This window comes from Lutra lutra, chromosome 5, assembly GCF_902655055.1.
Source record: "Lutra lutra chromosome 5, mLutLut1.2, whole genome shotgun sequence".
NCBI lineage: Eukaryota > Metazoa > Chordata > Mammalia > Carnivora > Mustelidae > Lutra > Lutra lutra.
This window is the reverse complement of record NC_062282.1, coordinates 70,984,408-70,999,609: the sequence shown is the minus strand read 5'-3', so window position 1 is coordinate 70,999,609 and position 15,202 is coordinate 70,984,408. Positions and strand designations below refer to the sequence as shown.

The 15,202-nt window shown below is 36.8% G+C and overlaps 1 protein-coding gene across 6 annotated transcripts in view; it reads left to right on the top strand.

Moving 5' to 3' along the window:
* Nucleotides 1–15,202, top strand: part of RAPGEF6 (Rap guanine nucleotide exchange factor 6) — a 192,975-nt gene that overhangs the window by 12,793 nt on the left and 164,980 nt on the right. For 5 of the 6 annotated variants that reach the window (XM_047729928.1, XM_047729923.1, XM_047729924.1 and 2 more), the window contains exons 2-3: nt 10,651–10,721; nt 11,881–11,937. In XM_047729928.1, the coding sequence (XP_047585884.1) occupies nt 10,651–10,721; nt 11,881–11,937 (128 nt within the window). Of the gene's footprint in view, nt 1–10,650; nt 10,722–11,880; nt 11,938–15,202 lie in introns of those variants that run through there. The other variant, XM_047729927.1, reaches the window with a different exon arrangement.

The window sequence follows — 15,202 nt, the reverse complement described above, 5'->3', positions numbered from 1 at the left end:
TATGGTGATGATTGGGGATGCATAGGAAAAGGTAATGAAAAAAAGAACGCAGATCATTAAATGAGACTTGAAGTTTAGGGAAAACTAGAAATGTCTGTCACTGTGTGGAATAAACAGGAAAGAGTCATGTTTTCTCCCCACACCCATCTTTCTATTTTAAGAAATTCAAAAGTGCAGAAACATGGGAAGAATAGTATCTCCCTTTTTTGGTCCTGTATTATATACTCTTCACCCTGAGCAATATTTTGCCATATTTATCTTAGGTCCTCCTCTCTTGCATATACTTTATTTTGCTAAACCATTTGAAAGTAAACTGCAGACCTGGTAACAGTTCACCCCTCACAGTATCTTTAAGATGTCTCTTATAGGGGCGCCTGGGTGGCTCAGTGGGTTAAAGCCTCTGCCTTCGGCTCAGGTCATGATCCCAGGGTCCTGGGATCGAGCCCCGAATCGGGTTCTCTGCTTGGCAGGGAGCCTGCCTCACCCTCTCTCTGTGCCTGCCTCTCTGCCTACTTGTGATTTCTGTCAAATAAATAAAATCTTAAAAAAAAAAAAAATGTCTCATATTTTACAGTCTACGATCCAGTCAGGGAACATTACATTTGATTGTTGGGTTTCTTTAGTCTTCCTTATTTTTTTATTTTATTTTTTAAATTTTATTCAAGTAATCTGTACATCCGATGTGGGGCTTTGGAACTCACAACCCCAAGATCAAGAGTTACATGCTATTCTGACTAAGGCAGCCAGGTGCCCCTAGTCGTCTTTAATCTCCTGCCTTTTTCTTTCTTTCATAAACATGACTTATAGAAGAATCTGGCCAGTTGTCTTGTAGAATGTTTCATAATTTGGTTTCATGGTGAGAGTTAGGTGAAATTATTTTTCATGATGAGATTTAGGTGAAATTATTTTCTTGAACTATATTTTTTAAAGTTTATTTATTTATTCTTAAGTAATCTCTACACCCAACCTGGGGGTTGAACTCACAACCTGGGATTGAGTCATATGATCTTCTGACTCAGCCAGCCAGGCTCTCCATGATGTTCTGTACTGTGAATATTGTCACATCAGAGGACACATTACCAGTTCTTTCCATTATGGGGGATGCTAAATTTGCTTACCTGTATCTCTTTGTTTTAAAGGTACAGTGCTGCAAGTTAGAAGTGATCCTTGAGATGATACTTTGCCAAAGGGTAGATATCTTGTCTTTCAACAGTGTCGGACCCATTGGGTTTATTAGCAAGTTGATAATCTTTGCTTAATTAACTATTACTTTGCTGTTACAAAGTGATAATTTTCTAATTGTATATTTCTCCTACAATTATTATAATAGCTGGTTTCTCTATAGAAGAACTTTCCCACCTTTTCCTGTCCTCCTCCTCCTCTTTTAAATGACTTTTTCAAGGATTATTTTTGTATTTTTAATATTTTCATTCTTTTTTTTTATTACTAGATTATCCCAAATTTAGCCAGTAGAGCCCTTTCAAAGTCCTCTCCTATGTCCTTTTGACATGACCCAATAAGTCTTTAAGTCATCTCTTTCTGGCACAAAAAGATGTTCCAGGCTTGTACTTTCTGTGCAGTCAGTCACTTACCCAAGGAACCCTGGTTCTTTTACTAGGAAATGGTATTTTGGAAACAAGGGGCTGAGCTCCAGGTGTGGTAAGTGTTGTATAGCTCTTTATTGCTATTTTGCAGACTGTATTTAGACCACATGGATGAGAAAACCAGTGGAATAGAATTCTGTGTTTAATGTATAATGTTGTTAGCTTGGAGCTGTTGTCAAAAACATTCAAAATAGCTTTCATAGTGTGCTGAATGTAATTTAATTATTATTTTGTAATTTATAATGTGTACCTATATTTAAAACATAATGCTAACATTTGTTAACTGTTCATCATGTGATAGTCCCTGTGTTACACACTTAACATTTACCTTTGAACATAAAATGTTCAAAAGGATGGATTTTATCATTCCTTTTATACAGACAATAAACATTAAGCAAATAATCCAGGATTATTGGTTAGTAACTGATAAAGGCATAATTTGAACCCAGGTTAACTCCAGATGCCCAGGTTTTTAACTATGTGGTTATTCTGTCTTTAGTCAAACATTGATTTGTAGAGGATTCTTCACTCTAAGTTTTTATGTTTAGACCTCTAGCTGCAGAATATATATATCTTGGAATTGAATCTATACTGCTCTTAGAATCCACCCTGAGGGATTTTTCATTGTTAAAATTCTAGGGATATACTTGCTTTCCAGGTGAAGAAGATAATTGAGTAAAATCTCTTCATTAATGAGTATTTTAAATAATTGATGTTGTATTGAAAGTTGCATGTGGTGAGTTAATCATAGGATAAGAAATTCATTAGTTTTAGAGTTGAAGAAACAAAAATACAGTTTCTTAAGCATTGCATTCTAAGTTTTCCAAGTTTTGGTTGGGTTTCTAAGTATGTGTGGAATTGAAAGATGGCATTTCTCCAGGAGCAGCACACTGCTTTGGCACAATCTCCTTAAATAGAAGGTATACTTAAAGGGATCGTTAATTCCTCATACAGCGCTGCAAATAAGAATATTTCACTTAAAATTGAACCAGTGGGATGCACCTTACAGTGAATTCATTAGGTTTGGAATGTTTGAAGGATGTAAAAAGGTAGCTGCTTTGTTGTAGGATGGCCACGTTACCACCCGCCTCAGCTTGCCCACCTTTACTCACATAACTGGCTGAGAGGGTATGGTTGATCTGTTTTAGGAAGCTCTGAGTCATCACTGCTTCCTCACCATTTTTTGCCCAAGTGGACCCATTATTTTATTCTTTAATGCGGAGCTGGTATTTGTTATTCTAATACATCTGGTTAATTTCTGTAGCATATTGTTGTAGTTTCAGAACAGGTGGCTCATTCTGTTCTGAATCTGAACAGAATGTTGCTGATCTGAAATGTCCTGACTTCCTAGTTTTTCCATCTTCCTTATGACTTCCCTCCTTCAGGCTCTGTAGGGCAGCTTTCAAGTGCACACAGTGTAAATGATTAATACCTCCTTGAATGTACCTTTTACATTTTTAACTACCAACAAGTATCTATAAGATTTAAGGCCTGTTTCTGTCAAGTTTTGTTTGTTTGTTTCTTTTGGCTTTCTATAATAGCTTTTATTGATCTTGGGCACACCAAGCCTAATAATACTATCACAAGCCTGTCTCAGAAATAGTTGGTACAAAAACTGCGAGAAACCAGGGTGCATGCCTGGCTCAGTTGGTAGAGCATGCAACTTTTGACATCAGGGCTATGAGTTTGAGCCCTACGTTGGGCGTGGAGCCTGCTTAAGACAAAACACAAAAACCTACAAGAAACCCCTAAGGCCAGCTTTACACAGTCAGCAACTACTTGATGTCCCATTTAAACAAAATACCATAACCACCCACATCATGTGGGAGAATTAGCCAGTTTGCTACTACAATCGGGCCTTTGTTCTGGGAGGTCTTTTCTGTTCTTTCATGAGTGCTTATCATCTTATGACCCTCAAACCAGGTGCATTGTAGGGACTAGGATTTACTAGGCATCTCAGTGATTAATTCTCTTTTTCATTAATAGGTTATCAGCCAAATAACAGAGTGGCATAATCCTTCCTGGCCAGTGGTTGTCAAACTTTAGTATGCATCAGAACTACCTAGAGCCCTTAATTAAACCACAAATTGCTGGGACTACACCAGAGATTCTGATTAAGTCTGGAATGGGGCCTGAGAATTTGCATTTTTACCAATTTCCCACATGAAGCTGATGGTGCTGGTCTGAGGGTCTGTAGGGGTTGTAAACTTAAATGAAACAGAGCCCAGTTCTGTCCACTTTAAAGAAAAGGAATAAAAAGATACTTGGTAGCTACAGAATTGCTGGGATTACTGGAGAAGTAGACTTGGGGCTAGACAACCGTGGTCATATGCCTAGCACAAGCAGTCCACTACTTGGACTGTTGACCACCTACACTCTATACTGCATATGTTGACTCACCCTGATGTTACTGCTAACTGTCAGCATAGATTCTGTGCAGTTCTTGCTTGTCGGTTTCCCTATGTTCAAATTTTGGGACATGTGTGTCTCATTAGTAGCACTTGGATCATTTGCCCATGCCCTAGTTTTATGTGAGGTTGGAAGAATGAAAATCTGGTGTTTTCAGCTTCCACCAAAATTCATACGCTGAAGTAGTCTCCAAAGAGGAGTTCATTCATGGCTTGACTTCCTTTGTGGATATTTTTGACTGCTGTATTTTAGTAGTTGGCAGAATATGGCCTGGAGTCCAAATTAGCCTACCAACTATTCTGTAAATAAGACTCTATTGGAATGCAGCCACACCCATTCATTTGCCTACATTTTTATGGTTTTCATGCCACAAAGGAAAAGTTAAATAGTTGTGACAAAAATCGTATGACCTAAAAAGCCTAGAATATTTACTTTCTCACATTTTATAGAAAAGGTTTGCCACCCCAATAGAAATAATGCTAATATTTCTATTTGGGTCCAAAAGAGTCAGCATTTATAGATGTTGTTGGAGAATTACATGTTCATTTGGCCAAATTGCCCCTCTAAAATAAGATTGAAGGCAATTAGCAGTAAAAACTTACAGATATTCGAAGAAGGGCTTTTAGAATCTAAAATTGATAAACTTTGTCAGGCTGTCTTCAAGCAGAGAACTGAAGAAACACATATTTCAAAACTTGTGAATTATATTCTTGCTTAGAGTTTAAAATTGAGAAGTGAATTCCAGATTCTTTGTCAGACATTAATGGCGTTATCGATGTTGTTCCTAAAATGTCCTCTGAATTGAAAACAGTAGAAATTGTATGACATAAATTTAGTTGAGAATCTCAGAAAATACTGGTGAGGCTTTTTGACACTAGCCTATCCTCATTTGGTAGGTCACATTATGGGAGTTCTAACTTGCTTGCCACTAAAAGTTAGCTTTATGTCAGAAATAAATTGCACATATCCATAGGATAGGCATTTTGTAGGTGTCTTGCCAGGTTCTGATGACTTAATGTAAAGGGTGGGGCCCAAGCAACTATGTGTGTATGGCCACAGCTTTAAGGAAGAGGAGAGAGAGGAAAAAAGGACCCAGACTGGGAAAGAAGAACTAATAATTGTTCTCATTCATAAGGATGTTTTATATAGAGAGAATACAAGAAAATCTACAAAATATGAGATTTATTAAGGTTTATAGTATACATTTTCTGTTTATCCCAGTCTGTCTTCAAGTGAGATTATAGTACTTCACATGGAGTCTAAGAACCTTACAACAGTGTATTGCCATTTTTACCTCCATCCTTTGTGCTTTTACTGAGATACCCTTCAGGTGTATGCATAGTGGAAACCCTCACACATTTTTGTTGTCATCATTTTTGTTAATGCTTTTTATTTATTTAAGATTTTACTTATTAGAGCACGTGTGCACTCACTAGGAGTGGGAGGTGGGAGGCAAAGAATCCCTGGCAGAATCTATGCTGAGCTCAGAGCCCAACATGGATATCAGGGATCCATTCCATCACCCCAAGATCATGACCAGAGCAGACCAAGAGTCTGGCATGCCCTACCGACTGAGCCATCCAAGTTCCCCTTTTGCTAGTGCTTTTTAATCTGTTGATTATTGTTTAAATAATTAGAAAAAAGGTTTATATTTTCCCATGTAGTTTCCATTTTCAGTTCTCTTTATTTTTTTGTGTAGTTTCAAATTTCCATCTGGTATTGTTTTTCCTCCTTTATGAAAGACTTAACATTTCTTTTATAAGGCAGGTCTGCAAGTGATTCATTCATTCAGACTTTGTATATGTGAAAATTACTTTCCCTTTGTTTTTGAAGGCTGTTTTGATTGGTAGTAGAATTCTAGGTTGATAATTGTTTTTCTTTTTTGACTTTGAAGATTTACTACAATAGTTGTCTGGACTGCATTGTTTCTGACGAGAAGCCTGCTATAATTCTAATCTTTGTTTATGTAATTTATCTTGTTTCTTGAGCTGCTTTTACAGTTTTGTCTTCATTTTTTGAAAACAGTTTGATCTTTAGGTGCTTCGGTGCTGTTTTCTTAGTATTTCTTGTGCTTAGGGTTTGTTGAACTTCCTGGATGTGTAAGTTTATAGTTCTTATCAAAAAGGGAATATTTTCCATAATTCAGTTTTTTCCCCTTTGTTTTCCCTCTGCCTTGAAATGACTCCAGTTACACTTTGGTTAGGCTGCTTGAAGTTTTTCCACAATTCATTAGTGCTCTGTTTAAGTTTTTTTCCCATATCTTTGTTTTCTTTTTGCTTTCTGTTCTTGTGTATTCAAGTTTATTAACCTCTTCTCTGCAAAGTCTGATTGTGCTGTTCATCCCATCTAGTGTATTGTACATCTCAGATACTGTTTTCATCTCTGAAATTTTTTTAATGTTCCTTCTTACATGCTTAATCCTTTCTGTATCTTCCTGAATATATGGAATATAATTTTAATAAGCTTTAAATGTTTTTTCTTACTCATTCTGTTATCTATGTAATTGATAAATTGGTTATAATTGATTTTTCTCCTCACTATGAGTCATTTTTTCCTCCTCCTTTGCATGCCTGGTAATTTTTGATTGAATAGCAGAGATCGTGATCTTTACCATTTTATGTACTGGGGTTTTAATTTTTCTTGTAAATATTACTCAGCGTTGTTCTGGGACATAGGTAAGTGACTTGGAAATTATTTGATCCTTTTGGGCCTTTTTTTGAGTTGTGTTAAATAGTGCCAAATTTCTATTTAATTTTGCCCCAGTATTAGTCAGTCCAAAGCCTTCTGAGTACTCCGCTAAACACACTATGGATTATGAGATTTTCTAGTCTGCCTGATAGAAATAGTAACTCTTCGTGTCCCTGTGTGAGTTTTAGGTATATGTTCCCTCTGATCCAGGGTGTTTAAACCTCAGCTCTGTGGACATTTGGCCCAGGTAATCCTGTAGTCTGGGTCCTTGTCCTGTGTATCAGAGGATGTTTACCAGCATCTTTGGATTCTAGTCACTTGATGCTGGTGGCACCAGCACCCTGCCTCTCTGCTAAGTTGTGACAATCCCAAACGTCTCCAGATACTACTCTTGTCATCCAGGGGAAAAAAATCATTCCTGCTTGAGGACTTACTTCATTCTGTAATATAGTTCTTTCCCTGACTTCTTTGCCTCTTTTTGTTGTTTTTAATTTATTTATTTGTCAGAGAGAGAGCAAAAGCACAGAGAGCTGTAGGCAGAACAGGCAGAGCAGGCAGAGGGAGAAGCAGGCTCCCTGCTGAGCAAGGATCCTGATGTGGGACTTGGTTCCAGGACTCTGGGATCAGGACCTGAGCCAAAGGCAGATGCCCAACCAACTGAGCCACCCAGGCGCCTGGTTTTTGTTTTTCTTCCCCCACGTGATGGGATGATCAGTATGCAACTGAAGACTTAATGAGCACAGCACCTTCTGTAGGTTTCCAGAATATACATTATCGGTGTAACATGCTCTCTTGTATTCTGCAAACTCTAGCCAGTTTCTGCTTTCTAGATTGCCTCCTCCTTTTCCTCAACTAAAGATACTGGCAGGCAGTAAGTTACCATTCTTTGAATCATCTCATCTGTTTCTCTTCTCTCAGGTGTTAAATTGTCTTCTGTTGCCTTGTGTCTTATCTCATGAAAAACGTGATTTCATATATTTATTTTTAGTTTTAGTTGATTATGGTGGAAGGTAAGTCCAATCTATCTTAATCTGTCTTGACCTAAACTTGAAGCTCCAACATTTTGTCAATAGGAGATGTTCTGAAATGCTCCTGATCACTGCACCTCCCAAAACATCAAAGTGATAGTTCTTTGATTCCTCATAGAGTTTATTGCCCACTTTCTGAAGTACGAGTGTGTTACCAAGGACTCCAGGGTACCGGCCTCCTTTTGGTCATTCTCTTGTTCATTCTGTCCATTCAGCAAGATACCGACTATGTATGGGTAAGAAGGTCTAGATGTTTTCACGTTGTGTTATGGTAGAGAGTGAGAGAGTTAATCCGCTTCTCGGCCTTTTGGCTAAGATCAAGTGAGAGTGAGAATGTTAAAATAGCCCTAAGGAAAAACTGTAAGTTAATATTGTCCTATCTGAATGCAGACTGTTTCTGATGATCTTTTGTAATGGAAATGGTAAAAAAATGTATTCACCAAATCAATACCTGAGGCTTAATCAGTTCTAGCAACAATGTTATGTTGAGACTATTGGTTAGAATTTGGTTAAGTTTGTGGCAATCTGCAGGCATTTTTTTTTTTTTAAGGATATGTTTACTTATCCTTAAGGACAGTCTATGGTAGAGACCTCACCATTAAATACTGTAAGTTTTCATTGGACACCCTAGTCTTTGCTGTCTTTTGCCTGTATGGAAGCAATATGACCTTTTATTTACTATCTTGTTCTGGGGCATAGGAAGTGGCTATTTCAGAGGCTTCCACTTGGCTTTTCCCACTATTTACAGCTATTATCACATAGGTCATGGACCCATATGGGGTTATTCTAACTAACAAGTATATATATTCTAATTTTAAACCCAGGATTTTGAGAGGTACTATTAGATGGGTCTGCAGGCTCAGTGAGTTCACTGTGAGCTAGACTTTGGCCAGGACTTTATTACTTTAATCCAGAAGGTTTTGGCTGGGTGGTTGGTTCTTTTGTTCCACCAAACCTCAGCTGGGATCATTATCTCAGTTTCATTTGTCTTCTGGTGTAAGAAGACATGACTTACATATCTGATGCCTTGGTGCTGTTCCATGTGGCCTTTCTCCATGAGACTAGTGGGCTTCCTCACAGCATTGGTGGTGTCAGGGTACTTGAATCTTACAAGTGACACATCTTTACTTCTGCCACATTCTTTTTGATCAGAACAAATCAAAGGACCAACCAGGTTCTTGGGGAAGGCACATAAGATTCCAGTTTTTGATGGGGGAGTGATAAGGTATCCTATTGAAAGCATATAGGATAAGAAATACCATTGTAGCCATCTATGGAAATATTAGTTTATCATATCACTTCTCTATCTGCTATCATCAAGAATTTTATAGACCTTTTATCATTTGTTGTGGTTTTCTCTTTTAATTTATTCTTTATATATGTATATAGGAAAAAAAATCTTTTTCACTCCATCTTCCTAAGGATTTAGTGAGATGGTGTGGTCATTGAATCCGTCATGGTTAATTAGTGGTTGTAATTTTTGGAATGACAGATCATGGCTCTTTTTCTTAGTGGCTCTATGTTTTCTTATTAATCTGTTAAAAAACAGGTTGTCTTAGCTTTTTTCTTATGTCGTCTGATAATTCTCTTAGCCAATTGCATCTCAAAGCAGGAAGGCAGTGTTGGGGAGCTCCCTGTCTTATAAAGTCATCGTTCCTTATAAGAGAATAAGGAGGTACATTTTATATAGAGAATTTAAGCTTGTTTATAATCTCTGAGCACCAGCATTCTACATAAGTGGTAAAGAAGACCATTCTGTCAAGAATTTGGGCCGCTCCTATATTCTCTGCCACTTCTCTAGGCTGAGGTTATACTCTATCATACTGGGAGTTTTAATACCTAGTTTTTTGAATGAGGGCTAGAGACAAGTTCCCTATCTCTCTCACAAAGTGAGTAACAGGATTGTCCCACTGGACTTTTTTGTTGTTGTTGTTAATGGTTGATTAATATTGCTTTGGGTCTCTTTAGAAAGAGATATAAAAATATCAAAAATAGGGGCGCCTGGGTGGCTCAGTGGGTTAAGCCGCTGCCTTCGGCTCAGGTCATGATCTCAGGGTCCTGGGATCGAGCCCCGCATTGGGCTCTCTGCTTGGCGGGGAGCCTGCTTCCTCCTCTCTCTCTGCCTGCCCCTCTGCCTGCTTGTGATCTCTCCCTGTTAAATAAATAAATAAAATCTAAAAAAAAAAAAACCATTAAAAAAATATCAAAAATATTTTGATTTTTTTTTTTAAAGATTTTATTTATTTATTTGACAGAGAAAGACACGGTGAGAGAGGGAGCACAGCAAGGGGAGTGAGAGGGAGAAGCAGAGTTCCTGCCGAGCAGGGAGCCCGATGTGGGGCTTGACTGGGGGGCTCTATCCCAGGGTATTGGGATCATGACCTGAGCCCAAGGCAAATGCTTAATGACTGAGCCACCCAAGCTCCCTGTCTTTAGAAAGAGATTCTTTAGAAGGTCATATTTTTAGAGGAATATTTACAAATTGGGTCCTATCCAAAGGAGATTAGCCAGGATGCTTTTCAAGATATAGAAACTGCAAATACTGAGACTGAATAATCTGAAGGAAATAATAAATTAAAAATTTATGGCGATATGATAATTCTTTTTTGAATAGCTGGATGTCACTGAGGAAGAAGGGTTATATCTGTTTAGAAATGAAACAGACTTTCATATGAAATGCTAAGTTTTTGATTTCTGGCATTGCTTGAGTAGAAGCTTATCAGCCGTCCTGAAGAGGGTTCCTGTATGAGTGGAGGTAGCTCTTTACCTTCTCAGATTTCTTTTATTTCAGAGATTTTGTCTACCATAGTCAATAGTTTTGTCATGAACACTTGTTGGCTTAAAATCAGAGTTGTGGGGTGTTAAGATATTTTGAAAGATACATTTGAAAAATAATCAATTTTTTTTTTCCTGTTCTCCAGGATTTAAATACTATTTATTCTTATCTTCATGGAATGGAAATACTATCAAATCTCAGGGAGCATCAGCTCAGGTAAGTGTGATGCTCTGTTTAAGAGCTTTTGTGATGGAGTTATTGAAATGGGTTTAGATATAGATAGTTAGGAGCCCAAACCATTCAGGGGCTTTTTGTAGGATATACATAGGACTTTGGATTTTCTCATCACAGTTTTCCTTAGTCATGGGGCCTTGAGCAAATCTTAACATCTTAGCTGCAGTTTTATCTTTGATGAAATAAAGACAATGAGAGATGATCTTTGTTACAGTGTTTTGAAGGTTACATGAGAATATCTGAAGCAAAACACAGTGTTGAGTCTTTGCTAGTCAATGAAAACAAAACTGTTTACTTTATGTAATTCTTTTTGATATTATGTCCATGCTTAAGATGGACTGGGTATGATGTAGTGTTGTATTAAAGTGCAAGAATTACAACTCCTGATTTGGTATGCTCATATGGGTTCTGTGAATAAGACCCGTAAACTTTCCAAACCCCATTTTCCTATTCTGTAAAATGAAATTTCTTTCCTGCTACCTTCTGTCATTGTGATTACATTTATAAAAACACCTTTGAGTGTTGTAAAGCATTTACTGTAGTAACTTTGCATAATGTTTTAGTGTTTTAATTAAAGTGTATTTTCCTTCCATAACCAGCTCATCCATTACTTTTTCTGGTTAGAGACCAAACCAGATTGCTAGAATATAAATGTTAGGGCCTATTATTTTCTCATTTCTGTATAACATAATTCAAATGTCAACATGTGTTTGGAAGAAGCAGCATACACACACACACATAGACACACTCTCTCTCTCTCTCTCTCTCAACAGACTTTGATATGTATGTGTATATACCTCTGCCAGTAACTTTTCTTTTCCCCTTGCTACTAATAGCTTAACAGGAGGATTCAGTAGTGAATCAGACAAATGTGTATTTTTTCACAGCAGAAAAGGAACATTGTTCAGTGTGAGTTGGCAGGTTATAGAGTGTACATGATAGTATTGTATTTGTTGTCTCTTAATATTACCCAACTGACATTTTTGAAAATACTGCATTTGATGTATATATTTCTAAACTCTTGGAGTTTAATGAAGTTAGTGGTAGGTAAGATAATTTTCTGTTGAAGTAATCATAAGTGTTTTTAAAACAAAGTGAAGATAAAATCATTAAATATTTGGCTTTTTTTTTAATATGTTAGATTAATGTCTGCAAGAGCACGCTATGAGAGATACAGTGGCAATCAAATTCTTTTTTGGTAAGTATTTCCTTAATTAGCTTAAACTAATAGCTTTAATGTTTAAATTTTGACTTTTAGCATTGAAATTTATTTGGAAGGAATTTTTTTTTTTTAAAGGTTTTATTTATTTGACAGAGAGATCACAAGTAGATGGAGAGGCAGGCAGAGAGAGAGAGATAGAGGGAAGCAGGCTCCCTGCTGAGTAGAGAGCCCGATGCGGGACTTGATCCCAGGACCCTGAGATCATGACCTGAGCCAAAGGCAGCGTCCTAACCCACTGAGCCACCCAGGCGCCCTGGAAGGAATTTCTTTAGAGTGGATTGAAATATATTCATAAACTGAAAGAGTGCACGAAAAGTTTAATAAATAAAATAGTATGTATTAGTAACAGTTATATATTCAGTTATATATAGAACACTTCAGCTCTCCTAAGGCTCTAATCACCTCTCTTGGAAAGGTAATCCTGTTCTGACTTCCATCACCATGGAACTCCACACAGATAAAAATTGTTTGGTCAGGCTTTTTTTTTTTTTTAATTGATAAATGTCTAAGATTCTTCTGTGATTTTGCATTAATTCTTTTTCATTGCTTTACTGTATGTGTGCAAATGACACAATTCATTTTTCCTTCCCACTCTTGATAGATACTAGGGTTGTTTCCAGTTTTTTTCCTATTGTGAATAATAAAGTTTCGACAAACATCTTGTTCATGTCTTTTTGTGCCCCTATATAGTCATTACTATTGGGCATATTCTTAGGAATAGAATTATTGGAAATGCATGTGATCAAATTAGGAGAATCTGACATTAGAATCTGATTTACATATTTTATCCTATCTCACTGATTTTATTTTATGTTTCCCTGCTTATTGATGATGAATGATTTTCATGTTTTTGTAGGCTATTTGGGTAGCTGTGTTTTAATGAACTCTGATTTGAGTTTTTAACCATTTTTTAATTGGGTTTTCTGTAGTATTTCTGTTGATAAGTAGAAATTGATTTATGAATTCTGTATCCATGTCCTTTGTTGAGATACTTACATTGTATGTATCTTCTCCCACTTTGTGGTTTTCCTTTTCACCCTATTAAAGGCATACTTTGGAGAGGAGAAATTTCTAACTTTCTCAGTTTTTCTCTTGTGATGTGTGCTTTTCATGTCCTACTTAAAAAACAAAGTCTTTCGTGCCTGGGTGGCTCAGTTGGTTAAGTGACTGCCTTTATGATCCTGGAGTCCCGAGATCAAGTCCCACATTGGGCTCTCTGCTCGCCAGGGAGTCTGCTTCTCCCGCCAACATCTCTCCTTTCATGCTCGCTTGCTCTCTCATTCTCTCTCTGTCTCAAATAAATAAAATCTTAAAAAAAAAACAAAACCCAAAAATAAAAATAAAATAAAAAGTAAAGTCTTTGCCTTTCTCCAGGTGATGAGTTATTTTCCTTCTTAAAATATTGGCAGCAATGACCTCTTTTATTATATAGCTTCACCTGGTATATTGAGATGCTGTTAACTTCCATGTTTCATTATCAGCCCGTGATATTTATCAGTCTTTGAAAGCATTAAACTGAACTCACAAGGATTTTAATACCTATCTTGATTCATTTTTTAGTCCATTCATTTATTATTAAAAGCTTGTCTGCTATACACTATGCTTACCTTCGTGCAGAGTGGTGGGGAGACATAGTGTTTGTCTTTATTGAGCTTATTGTTGAGTAGAGAAAATTAATTAAAAGGTAAACATATTTAAGTGCTATCAAGGAAAAGAATGTATAAATAGATCATTGGAACAGAATTAAGAGCCTAGAAGTAAACCCTTGTATTTATGAGCAGTTGTTTTTTCATTTTTATTTTTATTTTTATTTTTTTTAAAGATTTTATTTATTTATTTGACAGAGATCACAAGTAGGCAGAGAGACAGGCAGCGAGAGAGGGGGAAGCAGGCTCCCTGCCGAGCAGAGAGCCCGATGTGGGGCTTGATCCCAGGACCCTGGGATCATGATCTGAGTCGAAAGCAGAGGCTTTAACCCACTGAGCCACCCAGGCGCCCCCCTTTTTTTTTTTTTTTAAATGATCTCCAGCTAAGATCTGTCCATAGTGTGGGTATAACACAATGGAGGATTAAAAAGGAATCACCAATGTACAGTTCATTTATGATGAAGATGCTAAGGCATTTAGGGAGGCCAGCATAGTTTTTTCAGCAAATGATGCTGGGTTAATTAAGTATTTACTTGCAAAAAGTTTATTTATTTACTTTTTTTTTTTTTTTGCAAAAAGTTAATTTAGACCCTTACCTTACACCATACAAAATTTATACCAAAATTAATGAGCTGTCACTTTATAGCCATTAGAGTAGTCACAGCCAAAAATGTAGACAGTAGCAAATACTGGCACCAATACGGTAACAGCTGGAATCCTCATGTGTTAGTGATGTGGATGTTAAATGATAGAAGCAGTGGCAGTCTCTCAAAAAGTTAAACAGTTTTACCACATAACCCAGTAATTCCACTTTCACATATTTATACTAGATAAGTGAAAATAGATGCCTACAGAGACTGTACAAAGATGTTCTTAGTAGTGCTATTTGTATTCCCAGCCTAAAACCAGAAATGATAAAAATTTTTGATGAATGGTTAAATGTCATGTAGCTGTATAGCGGAGTACAGTTTGGCAATAAAAAAGGAATAAAGCATTTATATATACCACAACATGGATAAACCTCAAAAACATGCCAAGTGGAAGAAGCAAGGGAGAAACACCATATATTACATGATCCCATTTATATGAACTGTCCAGGAAAGCCACATTTGTAGAAACAGAGCATGTTACAGGTTAGGAACACAAAGAAGTGTTCTAAAACTGGATTGTGCTGATCTTTGCACAGTTCTTTTAAGTTTCATGAAAATTGGATTGTGCACTTGAAATGGCAATTTTATGGTATTTAAATTATACCTCAGTAAACTTTTAGAAATATTAAGAGTAATACAAATTTGTATCTGGTTCATAATAGAATTTCAAAAGAAGGTGGAAGTTAACAAGAATTTTAATTTAGAGTTTGGTGGAAGCAGAGAAAAAAGTGTATATGGTTGATCTGGATTGGGAAGCAACATGGTAGAAAAAGGGAAAGTAAACCATGTGTTCAAGCACCATGAGGAAAGAAGAGGAACTAGTAAGAGAGGAGACTGGAGAAGCAGATGGAGGCCATCTTAAGATTTTTTGATCTTTATCTTAGGAGCATCTGAAGCCTTTGTATGAATAAGATCTGACAAGATTAAGTATGCCTTCCTTCTCTG